At 35.0% G+C, this 17,311-nt stretch overlaps 1 protein-coding gene across 1 annotated transcript in view; it reads left to right on the forward strand.

Annotated features, from left to right (window-relative positions):
• The window catches only part of XIRP2 (xin actin binding repeat containing 2), a 38,863-nt gene that overhangs the window by 8,196 nt on the left and 13,356 nt on the right, over positions 1–17,311 (forward strand). Inside the window, exons 2-4 of the mRNA XM_051623209.1 lie at positions 9,358–9,511; positions 12,565–12,722; positions 14,691–14,816. Of these exons, the coding sequence (XP_051479169.1) occupies positions 9,358–9,511; positions 12,565–12,722; positions 14,691–14,816 (438 nt within the window). The remainder of the gene's footprint in view (positions 1–9,357; positions 9,512–12,564; positions 12,723–14,690; positions 14,817–17,311) is intronic.

Consider the following 17,311-nt stretch of genomic DNA (forward strand, 5'->3'; position numbering starts at 1 on the left):
CTCTGTATGTCCAAGGCACAGGTAGTACCAGCATATAGGTAGATGCCAACTTGGGCCATTATAGAACAGAAGGTATGAATGTCCTGCAAAATTTTCTTTACTACATCAGCAATTTTAATAGAAGAGATCCTTCAGGCATCCTTTCCACAAACCAGATCTCTTCTGCGCTTCTCTTTGTGCTCCTTTAGCTCTGTGCCTTCTCCCTTTTGTCAGTTTTTCTTTTTGCTCTGTTGCCTCTTTCAAAGAAAGTTCTGTAAAGATGGGATCCTTTCTTAGATGTCTGCTGCCTAGATTTAAAATAACATGGCATGTTATCTTAAAGCTGAGTAATCTCTAGGCATTTAGCAAGTAAGAAAGAAAAATGAAAAGGAAGTACTTCAACCCTGTTTCTTTTTTCTCTCTACTGTGTCATGGTGTAATGACACATTTGTTTCAACTGTAAGACTTGATTAATAAGTTTGGAATAGTAGATGTTACTCAGTTTCTGAACTTTGTATCCCCAGGAGTGTTTAAACTATGCATTGTCTTTCTTAGAAGCTATATATATGAAGTTCTGTCAAAGATAATAAATATAATTGCTGGACTATGAGTATGAAAATGGTCTAGTAGTACTAGTTTTGAGAATCTCCTAGTTACGCCCACTGTCTCAGAGTCTCCATCATTTACCATAATTTATAGCTCATTTTGAATTCTCTGCAGCTACAGCTTTTACATAATACCCTCTTTATATGCTTATTGTTAATCTTTAATTGTAGAATATCTGTTTCATTTTCTCTTCTTACTAATTTTCAAACGTCAGCCCAGGATCTGACTAAAGAAAATGCTATTTCTTAAAAGGATGGAATGCTGATAATACATAATTTTACTAGTATTAACAGATAGTAATATTGTGGCAAAAAAAACTAATTCAAGAGCACACAATGAATATTAGATTAAAAAAACCTTTGCTTGAGATAATTGGGGAGCCCATATAAGCATTTTATTAAAAATTAAAAACAAACAAAAGCAGTAGCATAAATATTAATTTAGCTGAGAAAAAGTGTACAGGGCATTTAAATTCAAGAGTGCTGTAGACTTCACCAAAAAAAAATCCCAGCAGGTATATTCTGTTGATTTGCAGAGCAAACAACTTAAAAGGTTCACTTGATGTTCCCTGTATTATTACCTAATAAATGAAGAATCATGGGCACTTCAACACAGACTGCTTACTGCAGTTTTGGAAACAATATCAGAAAGGAAACCATGTATTTAATTTTTAAAAATTACTATTTGTTTGCTGGAAAGAAACACGTTTAAGACTTTAAAATGGAGCTCTTACTAAGGGAGAGATTGTCTTTAATTAGACTAATTCTGTGCATCTTTTTGCTCTTGACTACTACAGAAGGATCTGCCTCAGTTGCTTGAACAACTGAAGGAAAATGCTTCTTCTGTCCTGTTTCTGAAAGTGGTTTGAGTGGACTCTGTAAACTAGCACACTCAGTATTACTGGAAAATTAACAAATCTTAGAAGCCATGGTATTTTTTGGAAGGAAACAAAGTGGAGGTTGAAGGGAAAAAACTGGTGTATGTGGGAATGTGCAGCTAAAATAGAGCACCTACTAAGGACTAGAAATATTAGTAATATTTTAAGTCATTTGCTTCCCCATTCTGCTGCTGCTTTGGATTTTGGTTTGGTTTTTTGTTTTCTGTTTCACACCACAACATGCTTCTAATTATTTTCACCTATTTAAAATAATCACAAAATCATGAAATAGCAAATAACTGTGGAAAATTACAATAGAACGAATGTAAAGATCTGCAGCGATACTAGACACAAAAAACCATGTTAGAAAACTCTGCTTCCAACATTATTATTTTGTTTTGCTTAAAGGCAGAGACACACTGAGATATTTTAAGACTGTTAAGAGGTCTAAACTGATAAGCCTCTGAATCCAAGTAAATTTCAGCAAGAGTATGGAAAGAAAACCATATATTGTCAGTGAATTTACAACAAACAAAGAAACAAAAAATCCAACCCCACACATGCTCTCATAACCTTTTTTTCCCAGTCCCATACCTGTAATTAATGGTAGAGCTTATTAAAAAAAAAAAAAAAAAAAGCTCTTACATTTCCCAAAAAGGCTCTTACACTTCCACTGTAAGCCTGGAAACACTGAGAGTTATAAAATTACATCCCTAAGTAGACAGAAGAGGAAAGCTATTGTGTTTAATTTTTGCTATGTTTCAAATCTTAATTTGTGTTTCCTGTGCAGTGAAATAGCATTTTATGCTGCCACAGGTCATGATTTTGGAAACAGAACTCTGACATAATCTTGGTTATTAATCACACTGGTTTAGAAAACAGTTTCCATTACTTGAACTAAGCCTGAAAAGTTTAGCCTGTTAATGCTGTTTATAAAGCTATGCTGCCTGTACCCTCTCCAGTCTTCTGACACTGTTCTTTATAATGTATTTTATGTTAAACACAGATCTCTCAGATCTAGACTTCTTATTCTACGTGTTTTGCTGGTAATGTATTGCCAGTGATTTATACAGACTTCTACTATCAACTAAGTATAAGTTCTGTTTGATTTGTGTGATTTTAATTTGCATTAAAAAGCTCCAGTAAAAAATATTTCTAGCATTTTTTTTATTTTGCAGTCTTAATAAATTTTAGTTTTAGATATTGTAGGTGGCCTACTTTAAATTATGTTACTCAATCACTGTAGTAGCATATGCATGAAAAAGCTCATTAAAACATGATTGGTCAATGTCAAATTATTTAACTGTGGCCTCACCTTCCTTATATGCTTCTAAAATATACAACTGTTTTGTCTTCCAAAAATGCCATTGCACAGTGTCAATCTAGGAAGGGAAGTTTCTGTAGCTACTGCATGTCTTATAGTTGCTGATTTAGCACAAATATTCATTATCATACTATAAAAACTGCTATAAAGTTTCAAATCAACATAATACAATGAGCTGCATATAACTGATATTCTTTCCATGGGACAGAGTCTGAACAACTCAATAACTTTATGTCTGGCAAACTGTTTACAATTAAGAATCTCCTTTTTTGGCTAAAAGAATTAGGCTTTTTAAGTTGCAAGACCAGGCACCCTGTATCAAATTTTATGGTTATAAATGGCAAATCAGTGGTAGTTTTGGTAATTAAGAGTGAGATCTATAGGCATTTCAATGCAGAATTTAGCCCCTCAATGTTTTTTCTTAGTGTGGAGACCCATTCTGAGATGGCAGTTCTGCAAATAGGTCTTTTTCCTCAGACTGTAACATGCTCTTTTCAGAGCCTCTGTTCAGTGTAAACATCAGAGTTATTTTGTATCATTCCTCCAAATGAAAATACTGTCTGATTTTAAAACTGCCTATAACAGCTGAAAAGGATAAGCATCTCTTGAGTTGGTCTGGGGACAAAATGAACTAGCAGGTTCCAGGCAGCCATAGGGTTTATTGTAAAGCCTCTTGAGAAATTCTGTCTTAGTGAAGTGGTGCATTGCAGAGAAACAACTGAGAATCGTGGCTTTGTCTCAACAGTTTACTTACTGGCTTTATAGGGTTGATGCAGCAGGTGTTATTAGCAGTACTCTGTAATAGTCACTTTCAGGGATTTGTCATCAATCTTAATAATGCCATCAGCATTCCAGCAGATGGTAGACATGATTCCATGCACTCCCTGCTTCTAAATTGCACCAGAATGGATTTTCATCATATTTTTAATTACAAATGAGAAATATATCAGAAACAGACTTGTCCCATGCTGGCATTTCCAAAAGATTTTTCCAGGCAGGCCAGGACTCTGTTACCTTTTATTTTATTTTTTTTTCCAAAATATTTCACTGAGATTGAGTGATTCACAGGAGCTTTTTCAGCACTAATTAATCTCAAATTATTCCTGTGTACTCTCCAGTGAAGCATTCTCTTCTTATGAATTGGAATTTTAGATGCCAGATTTTTGTAAGGCAACAGTAAATATTAGGAGGCAGCCCAGCAAAGCACTTAGACATTAAGTATAACTTGAAGTAAACAATTATTTGAATAGCAACCCCAAGTACTTAAAGTTACAATCACAATAAAATGCATTCATGGATCAAAATTTTATGTAACTATTTTTAAAGCAACAGATTTTGTTTCTGAACACTTACCATACTGCTCCATTCATTTCCTGTCTCATTATCCACTTAGGGATTTATTATTTTCTTTTCAACCTATGCTCTTACCCTTTTTCTTTGAGCCTATTCCTCCTACCCCTCTTTATAATTTCTTACACATGATTATTTCAGTGGAGACCATAAACAAAATGGAAATTAGGTGTTAGCTACCTTTCCTTTAGGTAGTAAGTGTAACAGAAGTAATTAAGACATGATGGGATCAGGATGAGTGCATTTTTTGAATACACTTAAAGATGTCTTCTAAAAAAGATTAAATACTTTAAAAATTAATAGTATCTTTTGGCAATCTATTTAATATACTGACTGCAAATTCCTCTTCTAATTCAAAGTAGTTTTATGTATGCAGAAAAGGTTCTAGTAATCTGGTAAACAGTTTTCCTCTATTTAAATCTTCATGCGTTCTGGCTTACTGACTTTTAGATTAGTGCAGGACTGGATAGCAAGTGGAAAATCTACTATCTAAATGAAGCATAGTCACTCAGTAGGCCACTGAAACTGGCATCTCTACAGTTGACATTTCTAAATGTAATAACTGCATATTCCTTGAAATTCAGCACTCCAGTGCTTTGTCCTTTTCATCATGTCTAGAGTATGAGATCAGAACATAAAAACTGCTTCTTGTGTCACCTTCTTCTGAGAAGCCCATTCAAAAATAGAATATAATACCAGAGCCAGTAGGTAAAACTGAAGTAATTACATGATAGAAAGTTACGTAAATACAGACAGATTTCCACAAATTATATCCAACAAAAAATTGACTAAATGCTGTTAAACAGTGTGCTCCATACACCAAGAGCACACATATAGTTGCAGAAACGTGACATTAATTAAATCCTGCGTTAATCAGAAAGAAAAATAAATAAATAATTATTTTCATTTGGCAACTTTTGCAGGAGTTGCATGTATTAGCCTCTAATTAAGCACCTCTTGGCAGTACTTTGGTGCTTTTTCGATAAGTGGCAGTTATGTTAATTCTATCCTTATTAAGCAAATGTCTTTGCCATTCACTGTCATTAGGTTATCTGGATAGATACCCAAATAAAACAGTATGCAAATTAAATTTATCCCAATTAAAAGGAGTTTATGGTAATTGTAACACCTTCCAATAACTTTTTCACAGCAGGAAATACTTTTTTGTGAGCTCTAGAATTTCAGATTAATAAAAAGTGCAAGAAAATCATCCTTCAGAAGCCACACTAATGCAGGGTTCCTGTTTGCAAAATGGGCCAGGGCCTCTGGAGACTGTCTTGTGAGGGGTACTCTGATAGTGAAAGGGAGGAACAGAAGAGAATGCACATGGTTATACGATTTGTTTGTTTAGAACAGAGTTCTGCACAGCTCTACACATGCAGTTCCTCTGCCCCAAACTCATCATGATATACCAGAACAGCACCATCCTCACTGAGACCATTAAACAGACCATTCATCTCTGTAGGGATTCACCATATCAGGTTTTTTAAGAATATGGATAACTGTGGAACATTGTGGTAAAAGAAAAAAGTAGCTGTGAAAATTTTTTTAAAAAATGAATTAAAATAAGTAATAGAGAATTGATGTCTTTAAAATCATGGATATTAAAATTATCATATATTTTGTGAACAAATATGTTAGCAGTCCTGCAAAATGTCTGTGTAGTTGTGCAGGAATATATAATTATTCTTCTTTGGGTACATTATAATGGGCAGCAGTACATAGGAAGCAAATTAACAAAGAGATTTGGAACAATAAACACCAGTCTCTAACTACTTAATATGAAGGCATGGTAAATTGCATAAAGAAATGCTTCACAGGACTAGCATGACAAATCAATATCATGGCATAAACTGAAAAGAGTATTCCTAGAATATGTAGTTGACACTGTTTACTGAAATCTCCAAATTACAAATACCAAATAAAAGCCCTGCGGTAGTCTTGAAAAATGGGAATAAAGCTTACTACAAAAGAACACCTGGGATTTTGCAGGTTTGCAGGTTGAAAAACTGAACACAAAAGACAAACAGTAATATATTATGTCTAAGAAATTTGTAAATATTATCCCAGATTTCCAGTTTCACTATATATATATATATATATATATGCTTTTCTGAACCAAAGAAAATAAAGTTCATATTAATATCTCTTAAGAAGGGCCAATATTCCTACCATATTAAAAATTGTCAAAAAATGAATACCTTAAAAAAAAATCCAATTAAAATAAATGTCCAAAATGCTAACTTACATAAATTTTACAGGTAACAGAATTGCTACTGCAGATATAAAAATATGAAAAAAAAATTACAGAAATATGCTAGAAGTTAATAAAATTAACAGAGTTAAGAAAAATGCAAATCAAATTTATATTGGTCCCTACCTTGTAGGAATAAGAAACAGTAAATTCTGAAGTTTTTAGTTGTTACTGGTAACCACAGAAAAATGTAGAAAAAAACCCAAAACAAACCCTAGGTGATTTTTTTCCCAAAGATGCCAATGGTAGTTGAAAACACAGAACATTTTGAGGTATTTATTTTGTTCTAATACTGCAGAAGTTAAAACCTCATGAAAGGGATTCTCTATTGTTGACTACTGAAAGCACACACAATGCTGTAGCAATTTGATCCTGAGGCTCATTTATGCCAGGCACTGGCTGGCTGCAGAACTGGAGAAGTAGGATGCAGACATGCTCAGGCTGATCTGACATGCACAGCTGCATTTTTTTAAATTTCTCCTCTCCTGCCCCCATTCTTCATTTCTCCTCTGCACAGCCATGTCTGCATCACAGACCATCCTTACCACACCTCAGACATAATGCTCAGCTCTTCAGCTGTTTTAAACCAAGGTGTCATAATTAACACTGGGTGTAATTGTAACTGATAATCAATTCTGAAAAAGGGTACAAAATGAATAGCAGTTTGAAGCCATAGCCCTTCCCAAACGAAACACCCTATTCATTTCAGCCACCTGCTGTCTCCTGATACCCTTGGCACTTAAGTATCTCATTCCTGTCAGCATACCTCTGTCCTGGGCAAGCTCACTATCCTACCTGTGCTGCTGCACTGTCATTCCTGCATTGTAACCCAGCCTGGTCACAGAGCTTATCTTACTGGCACTGTGCCACCATGTCATTTCTGAGTGGGAGGTACAACCTGAAAGTATACCACAGACTTGTGAGGAAGGGTGCAGGGAAGTGTCATAGAGCAGAGAGAACAGCTACTTTCTTCACTACTTAAATCTTTCTCAAGCTAGTGCCCTCCAAAAATGCTTTGCATAATAGCCAGGGAATACTATACTGCTAACTGTAAAAGCAATTGGAGAATAATACAAATTAGTTTGAAACTAATTATCCTCTGTAAACATGATAAATAAAAGGCAACAAACCCCACAGAATAGGTAAAGATCCCCATACCACCTTTACAGTTAGCTACATTTAGGTTTTTTCAGTGTGTTGATTGTACCTTCTGATCTAACTGCTAAAATTATTACAATACTTAAGGTAATAAAACATCTTCAGCCTCTATGCTCTCATCAGTCATTTGTTTCAGTGCTGGAACATCATGTAAAAGTCTCTCAGCTCATCTCAAGCAAAAGCTACCATAACTCAGAGAAGCAGACATATTGTTATAAAATTATAAGTTTCCACAAGACATTACCTATTGTACATGTACTGAAAGGAATATTCTTGCAAATAAAGACTACAGATCAAGAATTGAAGTACAACACATATTTAAGATAAAAGCTAGCAGCAGCTATGAGAAAAGCATAAATTTATTAAAGATGGGTGAAGCACAATCGCCTTTGAACATTCATGATTCACTCATTTAAAAAGTATATTTAAAAGTATATTTCCAATGCTTGAAATGTTAGTTTCATAAAATTTGAGGTTAATGTGTAATGGTTTATACGTTACTGTGAAAATGGCTTTTTACAATTTATTTTACATAATTTTCTTTGTAAGGGTTTTATTTGAGGATTCATTAAGTTGCATTGCATTAAAAATATTTTCCTTTTTTTTCCTTTTTCTTTTTTTAACTATTTACTGGAAAATGCTCTCCAATGTAGGGTAATCAATTCAGGGGTCAAATTCTGCTCCTTGTTACACATAATGCATAATATCTAAGTCTAAAAGCAGTCAGAAGTTACTTCAGTGAGTTCATATACAAGGGTAACATTAAACTGGTATACAATAATAAAGCTGTCTCCAAACAATAAGAAGGAAGTAGTCTAATGAAGGCAATACATTTTTAAAACTTATGCCATTTAAGATATTAAGGGCTCTGGCAAATAAATACTGCAAAATTCTGGCAAAAATCTTCCTGGAGAGATTTATGCAGTCATCAGACCAACCACCTACCTACTCTCTTTTTGGATATCACCATGTCTTTTACATGACAGTAAAAGTGGACATTTCATGTTATTCCCTTGGAAAAAAAACAACAGAAAAACCAAAAAACAAACCACCATATTTTTGCTATTCCAGCTGTTTCAGTTACTTAATAAGTTACTTAATATAAGAGCTGTAGTTGAGATTTTACAGCCATTGTGTACAACTCTATCCTGAGTAACGTATTGCATGGAAGAAAGGAGAAGAAGCCCAAAACACCAGCTTCAGCAGCATTAAAGTCTGCTTAGCAATAATTTATTCAGTTTGCCTCAAATGGCTAAGGCCAGAGTGTGATGATGAGATGCTACAGATAAACAATCATTTCATCATACATAAATAAACTATCTGTATGGGACATTGATCCACTATTGTGATAAACTAAATTCAGTCAATAGGTCACAGTCGAATTGAAAATCAAATGTCTGAAATACAAATGCCCATGTACATCTGGTCTCCAAGCCATCATTTCATGTTTTTACATATTTTTACAAACCAATAAATTAATAAATTTAACTCCATCAACTTCCCTTTTATTGTGATTCCTATGACCTCCACAACACTTCTCTTGTGGAAGAAACCATGTATAAAAAATGCCAAAATAAGATTGCCAAGTATCACTGTCTGTTAAACTATGAAGTGGGCAGCAAACATGAAACCACAACCTGCAGCGCTACAGAAACTTATCCTATGATATTCTGGAGAACATCTCTCCCAAAATAGCACCCCCTTCTAATCTGTTGCCTCTTTTTCTTCATACATTCTTCTCCCCCCAAAACCCACATCTACTTCCTACCAATAACTTTTAACACACATTCTCTTGATGTCTTCTAATAGGAAACAGACAGTGAGAGAAATTCACCTTCATCAGCATTAAAGAGTCATCCTGGGAGCCATTCTGTCAATTCTCCAAAGGAGTCTAGTGTGAAGAGAGGGAGAGCAATCTTTGAAAAGATGTCATCAGAAAATGGCCACAGGAAGAGGTCTGAAGGTTAGCATTACCATGTTGATCTCTAAGACAGTGGTTTCCTAACCTTTTCAATGGTGCACCCCTATCAGACACAGCATGCACACCCAATGTTTGTATCTGTGTTTATCTATAAATTGTATACGTTTACTCCACTAATACATTCTGTACATTAGGTAACATAGACACAAACAGATATTAAAGAAAAAGGATGGATGATTTTTTTTTTTAATATTTTCCTTTAAAAAGTGTTTATTTACAAAAAATATTTTCTTCTTGCCCCTCAACTGACTGTCTTGCACCCTCTTGGGTGCACACATCTCCCTTTGGAGACCACTGCTTGATGGTATCAGTGTATGTATCTGTGGTTTGGTTTGTTCAAACAGAAGAAGAACATGGATGACAAAATTTTCTGACAGAAAATCACTTACTGACTTCTGAGTGCCTAGGACTTGACTTCATGTAAAACTACAGATTACACAAATAAATAGCATAAAAAGTTCTGTCTACTCTGCCATCTTAATAATATCAACCAATTACTGAATCCACTATTTTTTTGATCAGAAGATATCTAGCCTGCATGTTTAGCAATTCCAGACTTCAGAAGATCAAAAGGAAAAAGAAATCCCAGTGCACAAAACATTATATAGCTAATGCTAATATGTTTATTATGCTCATCATGCAAACTAAATACCTGATCCTTTATTAGGCTTAACTTTTAACCATTGTGTACCTTTTTTTCCTTTTTCTCCTACAAAATTAAAGAGATCTTTAACACCTGCTAATTTCTTCTTGGAAGGATGATTATCCTCTATGACCATCCCACTTCTGTCAACTAGACATAGCTGCAATTCTCCATGTGGGAGTATTTTCTGTGGGTCTTCTCTAAATCTTCTCAAGTTTTTGAGGTATCTTTTTATCTTATGGTTGTAAGGACCTTAATTTTTTCCTTCTCCTGGTTCAAAGCCTTTCTTTTTTCTCTCTAACAAGAGAACAGACTCCTGCATTCCATACCCACTTTGCCTCTAAGTTGGACACAGTACGTTTCAGAAGCATTTTTTAGTCCATCAGGAATTACAAGGGATATGAAATATGTGAAAATGCACAGTCAACAATTTATGCCTCTTACAAATGAAGCTTCTCTAAAAATGTGACAGACCCATAGGGTATAATGTTTTTCTGTGCTCCTGTGAGAACCGTAATACCCAATTTTACATTCAGACAGTCTTATGAGAAGTAAATTCCCTATAGACTCATTTGAGTGTTTGAAAGCTCTGATAAAAACTCTTAAACTTCTAATAGCTGAAGTTAGGCACTGAAATCTGCAACTCTGCACTTGAATACATATTCAAGTCCTGAAAAATATAAGACCATGCTGATCTATAGATTATTTCTCCCATCACTATAAGTTTTGAGTTTTCTATACCCAGTGAGAATATATGTCAACTTGCTTCAATTTTTTAGCAAAAGCAATACCCTTACACTAATAAAGTACTACGGAGATTATTGGTAAATACTGCAATTACGCCAAAAACTTATTTTCCTAGAAGAAGTATTAAATACCATTTACAGCAAGCTCTATGGCTGCTTACTAACAACTTCTACTGTCACCACTGAAAAACAATGAAGGCAATGCTCATACTACTGTTCAACCTAATGTGAAAACCTGGAAAGCCCACTAGGGATAGCTAATGTACTCACATCATTGGAAAACAAGGCAGAAATCCAGAATTCTCGAGTCCTGTTAGGTACGGCAGATTTGTCAAGCTCCATTTACTTTACAGAATTGATGTAACTTGTCATTAATGAAATAATTAAATTCTCGGAAATAGATACTATTGTATAAGTCCCATATAACAAAGGCAAAAAGCTTTTTGTTGACATACTTCATCCTGGTAAACATGAGGCTCTTCTTACAAACTATTTCATCACAAGCCCACATTTATATCTGAAGAATCAGAAGATACTGCAGCTCTAAATCCTCTTGAATGAGCAAAAGCTTAAAGCAAAATCAGTAAAAGCTCAGATCATATAATCTCATACCACCACAAAAAGTTTCACATTATTACACAGCTAACTTCTAAAGAAATAGTATTTCCTGTTTAAAAGCTAACAAGAGAATAGTTTCTATTACCTTCACTCCCCAGGTGGCTAATAATATGTATCTATTAAAATGTTTTTTAAACAGTCCATTAAATTCATTGGCCCCAAATCAGCAAGGATTTTATCACACATCTAACTTTAAGCACATGAGTATTCCCATTGTGCTTAATGAAACTATTAACATGCTTATGATTAGGTAGAATCCAAGACTCCCTTATTGAATCAGAACAATAACAAGAAAGTTTTTAAAATCCTAAACATTCTTGAAAATTAAAGCAATGGCCTACAAATCTCATGCTGGCAGTAGCCCTATATTATTCAATTAGCCTTTAAAAATAAACTAACACTGTTTGGCTAAGGATTAAAGAATTAGATTCTGGTGGTGTTACTAAAATACATCTTTTTGAAGTGTTGATATTCCCTTCCCTCCCAAGAAGTATGGGAGTGCCATTCCTCCAGTACCATTCAATCCAATTTTTCAGGCACTGTAGAAAAATCTTGCCAGGATAAGAGGGACTTCCAGCCTGTGGGTTTATATGAAACCTTTTCTGCCTGTGACCACAGACAAGAGAGATGCTCACAACATACTTTTTTTTCCCTTTGTCTGTAACAAGAAAGAATAATACCTTTACTCTAAATTTAAGGTATTTTTCTGGGAATTCTTTTAACACCGTCATCCAAATGTAGAAAGCAATAATAAAAAAAAAAGAATCCTAGAGCTAATAACTCAGTGCTGCTCTTTCAGGAGTATTCTGAACTATTATCTCCACATTCATTGTGGCTGAATTGCAGATGCTTTAAAATAAGTCTATAACCTTCACATGACAAAATAAGGTTAACATGTAGTTTGTAATTTAGATAATTTTCAATTAGGTTTTAGTAGTACTAAACTGACTAAAACATACTCCAATGAAACATCACTAAACAACTGAAATCTACAATAAACTTGGAATGATACGTGTTTGTACTTACAGTGGGTTCTCTCAGACCAGCAAGAGGACTATCTACAGAGAGCGCTCCCAGGGCCGATGACACACCACTGGATTCCCAGGAGACTGTCTCCTTGAAAGAAAGAATGGCTTTGTACAAGGCTGCTGTGTCCAACAGAGACAGCAGCAACTCCTTCACTCATGTAAGACATCAATGGTTCCTTATCTGAGCTTCGTGTTTGCTTTGCATAGTGACATATCCTACATTCTTTATTTAAACAAGCTGACTGATGAATTACTATGAGGATCAAAATTTGAAACTAAGTCTACCTAGCAAACATATTGATGCATCAGTCTGTCTCTACATGATTTCTCATGAAAAATGAGATTTTTCATGCTTTGGTCATTTGCGTGATTCCCTTTAATTCATTGGAAGGATTGCTCTTTTTATTCCACTATTGCATGAACTGCATTTACTAGAACTGTAGGCTTGAGAAAAAATAGCAACAGTTATTCTTTCAGCTCATAATGACAAACCCCAGCAGTTTCTGCATTACTGAAAATATTATGAAATAATAAAATCATATTCCAAAGCACATTAAATCTAGACCTCTTGCTGTTCAAACTAAAGAACTTGAAATTGCTGCATTTTAAAACAGCAGCTCTATGTGACAAAGTGTATGAAAAAAGTATTGATTCATTAAGAATATATTTTAAAATGGGCATTATATGAAAAAATATTTAGAAAACCATTTTTAAATTTTGTTTTACTCATCTCTCTACATGTCTGTCAATAGGGATTAGGTATTTTACAGCAAAGTTTAAAATTAATACCAAGTAGCACATAAAGAGTTTGGCTAACAGAATTTATAATATATTAAAATAGAGCAAGATGACTTCACCACATCTTTACTTATCAGTCAGGAACATCTTAAAATTGGGTCTTCAGATCTTAGCCAGGGAAATCAAGAAAATCTGCCTCAGTTCTGCAGAAATACTTAGGGGGAAAAAGTGTATTTTTACCATATCTTAAAATCCTATCTAGAAGTGCTAGCTCAGCACCCTCGTATCAGGAAATGGAGGCATTATGCTGCCTTGCTACAATGTTAGAATGACAATGGTCTTTGTTTACACTAAACTTGCAGCACATGGAAACAACACCTTTTTCTTACTGTATACTGGGCCAGACTAATTTCTGTAAATCAGACAGAACTATAACAGGGAGCCTAAAGGTAAGGGCACTCTTGTGACCTTTGGCAGCATTGTTACTGAAGAAAGATCACTTCACAAAGGCCTGCTTGAAGGTCTCTCCGTGTTTTTCTACAATATCTACTGAAAAACTACAGAGGTCCAGGTGGCAACTCAGAATGCAACAGATCTCAGGACAGACAAGTACAAGAGGGAACAGAAGAGAAGGATTGCTCTAGAAAGTGATTGCTACTGACAATCAAGTAGATGGGACCTACTCCTTTTGGTGCTAAAGATTCAAGCCAAACCATATTTTTCAAATATACATTGGCCTTTAGTTCTGCATATCTCAACACATGGCTCCTGTGCAGTCGTCTGTGAACTTGCCAGAAACACTGTCTATGGTTATCTGAGTAATTCTTGCAAAGATGGGTGTTATTTAGCAGAAAATACATTACTGAACCCTAAAACTACAGAGGAAACCACTGAGTCCTCAGAAACTACTTTAGGCAGAAATGAATATGCAGCTACACTAGTACCTATTTTACACAAGAGCATTTAGCAACTAGTGTTAAATAAATTCTAGATTGCAAGAACTTCATCATTTGTAGGTCCTAATTTTTGGTTGACAAGTAAAAGTCCTAAAATGGGCAAATGAGATTGAACAGTTAATATTAACAGTACGTATATGTTTTGTATTTTGATGGCAACACCTGAAAAATAAGTGTCTTACTTAGCACCATATCTATTCTGCATGCTAATGTTCATTCATGTGTACTGCTAAAATAAGTAGGGTTTACAGATTACATGAGTGCAAGTTGCCTATAAGAGACATAACCAAGTGTTACCAAATTTTCCATTTGAAATTTATAAGCATTATAGCATAATGTTATTAACCACTTAAAAAAAATACATAAAATCATCTCATAGAAGTACATTCTTAGTTCAAATGGAAAACAACTTGCCTCATTTTATCTCTCTAGACTTCTGAGAAAACCAAGTTCTGCACGGTGCCTGGCGGCCTGGCAGCGGTGAGGAAACAATTTGAGAAAGTGCGGATGATCTCTTTACAAAAGACCTTTCCTCGGTACCAGCAGAAACCTGTACAGGTAACAACAGAATTTCTAATACTAAACAAATGAGGTATGCCCTGCTAGATAACTTGAGGAAAAAATATGATTTTTTGCGCTACTGAAGAGAATAAAATGTTTCCCTACCATCCCTACTCATAGAATTTTCTCTTTGGGATATTACTACAGGAATTGTATTTCTTTATGCAGACAAACACTCAATATAGACAATACTGGACTTACAGCAAATAGATTATTAAGGCAGATTACTCCCAAGGCAGTATTTTATAATGGATATTTTTTATAAGGCTGTAATTCATTATCAAGTATCATTGTGATATTTTGCATATATTGCACTTGATGCGATGTTAAGCCACTCTGTCCAAAGGAGCTTCCTGCTTCCATTGAATAAAATCTAATCAACTCCCATAAACAGAGGAAAAAATTGCACTGAAGAACCCAGATGCTACACAAAAGTAGAACAAAGCAGCAGCTAAGCATTATTTGAGATAAAAGGTCTTTACATTTTATTAGTTTGTTAGCACATATCATGAAAAATTTTTGTAGGAGATAATGATTTGGGATTTATGAAATCTCCTATCATAAAACACAAAGCACGATCTGTCCTGTGCACTCTGAAAAACAGTAATGACTCACTAAATTGCTTTGCCATCCTGCACTTCTTGGAGAGATTTTTAAGAAATATTGCTCTCCAGCTTTGTAGAACAGGGCACATCAGCATTCTGCCATGTTTGTTTGTGTGTTAAATACGTATCATCATATCTACCAGTCATCTCTCCTTTCTTACACATTAATACCAGTATCAACAATTTGCATAGACAACAAGCAAACCTCCAGTTTTTAAGGGAGAAGACAGTTTGTTGCAGATGTATCAAAGCATTTTAAGCCATGAAGACAAATCTCCAAATAGTGGGACATAACCACACTGGAGCTTAATCTTTGGTAACAGGACATGTTATGCACATATTTCTCTGATGACATGATCCAACCTAGCTGCCATTTATCTGGATGAAGAAATGCAGACATGTACAGAAGTTATGTGACTTTTTCTCTGACTTAGAACCAAATTATTTAATTTCTGTGATGAGAAGATGCATTTTCCCTGGCCCAGTAGTGACATTTAGTTCTCCTCAAAGCCACTATGATAGCTCTACATCAACAAAGATAGGACCTCTAAGCATACTTATCCATGTATTTGTCCTCTGTGGCTAGTTGAGGACACTCTCTGAAATCATCAGCAGAATTAGTCAAGTTCACAGGAAATAAAATCACTCAGACTACATGGAACAATCTTTAAATTTAGGTTAAATAACTTACTGCAAGACCATAACATTCCATTTCTATATAATGTAACTGCACTCTCATGGAAAATGGGATTATACACTTAGGTAGTTGAAAGATTATTCAAGGTCACTGAATAAATTCCAGGGTAAAACTGAGAAATCATATAGTTTGAAGACAGATCTCCAGATCTGGATAAAGTCAAACTATTAACACAAGTTAATATAAAGAAGCTAAATAGGTGAACATTTTGCTGCACCTTCAAGTATTGCATACGAAGTGCACAGCTTTTCATTCAAAATATTGACATCAAATATGCTACTGATAACTATTTATCTTTCTGGTTTTTCTCAGGCAGCTGTCACTCATAGCTCTCTTCATTGTAAGGTAGACTGGTGCCTTGTCAAAGGCACCATATTACTAGCAAGATGCACTAACCAGAATGGTGAGCAGCAATGAAAACTGATCACTGAATTGCCACATGCTCAAACACTCAAGCAGAGTTTGTTTAGTGACATGATATTTAATTTGACAACCTTTATGACTTTTTATGGTCAGCCACCAAGCTGAGAAGAGGTCATGACCTTTGATGTTACTCCTTAGCAAATGCTGGCCTGGAGTGGTTTGCTACACCAGCTCAGCTAACAAGCTGCTCAGACAAAGTCTCACTGGCGAGTGTCAGAAATAAGCCATTTCTGGCAAGTGAACTGAACCTTCCATAGAGGAAGGACAAGTACCTGATATTCACTCAACAATATAGTATCTTGTGTCAGGAATGACACAGGTATAGCAACATCTCCTTCATTTGGGGGTCATTCCAGGCAATTTTTTTTAGACCGCTCGTGTAGCAATTGGCAATTTTCTAGCAACTGCAGAGGATAAGATTGAATAACAGGAAAATGTTAGTGAATGGTAAAAACCTTATATTTTAGTGAAAATCTTCTAAATAGTGCCCAGAACACCCTAAGTATATACATGCAACTAAGCATGGCTGACAAATCATACAGATGAAGTACAGGTAAGTGAAGCTCTTACTCACTCACAGACTTACTCACAGACTCTCACAGTACTAATGTGCAGATGATACCACAGTACGAACATAAACAGGAAAAAAACATAGCTTTGGGAAAGAAATTAAGATCCACACCAAGTAAAATAATCAGGCAGTCATTCTATTGTTACTAATTTTGTAACTGAAGCTTTAAGCTCAGTATTTACTTTCCACTGCTGCC

The sequence above is a fragment of the Apus apus genome, chromosome 6, assembly GCF_020740795.1.
Source record: "Apus apus isolate bApuApu2 chromosome 6, bApuApu2.pri.cur, whole genome shotgun sequence".
NCBI classification, from domain to species: domain Eukaryota; kingdom Metazoa; phylum Chordata; class Aves; order Apodiformes; family Apodidae; genus Apus; species Apus apus.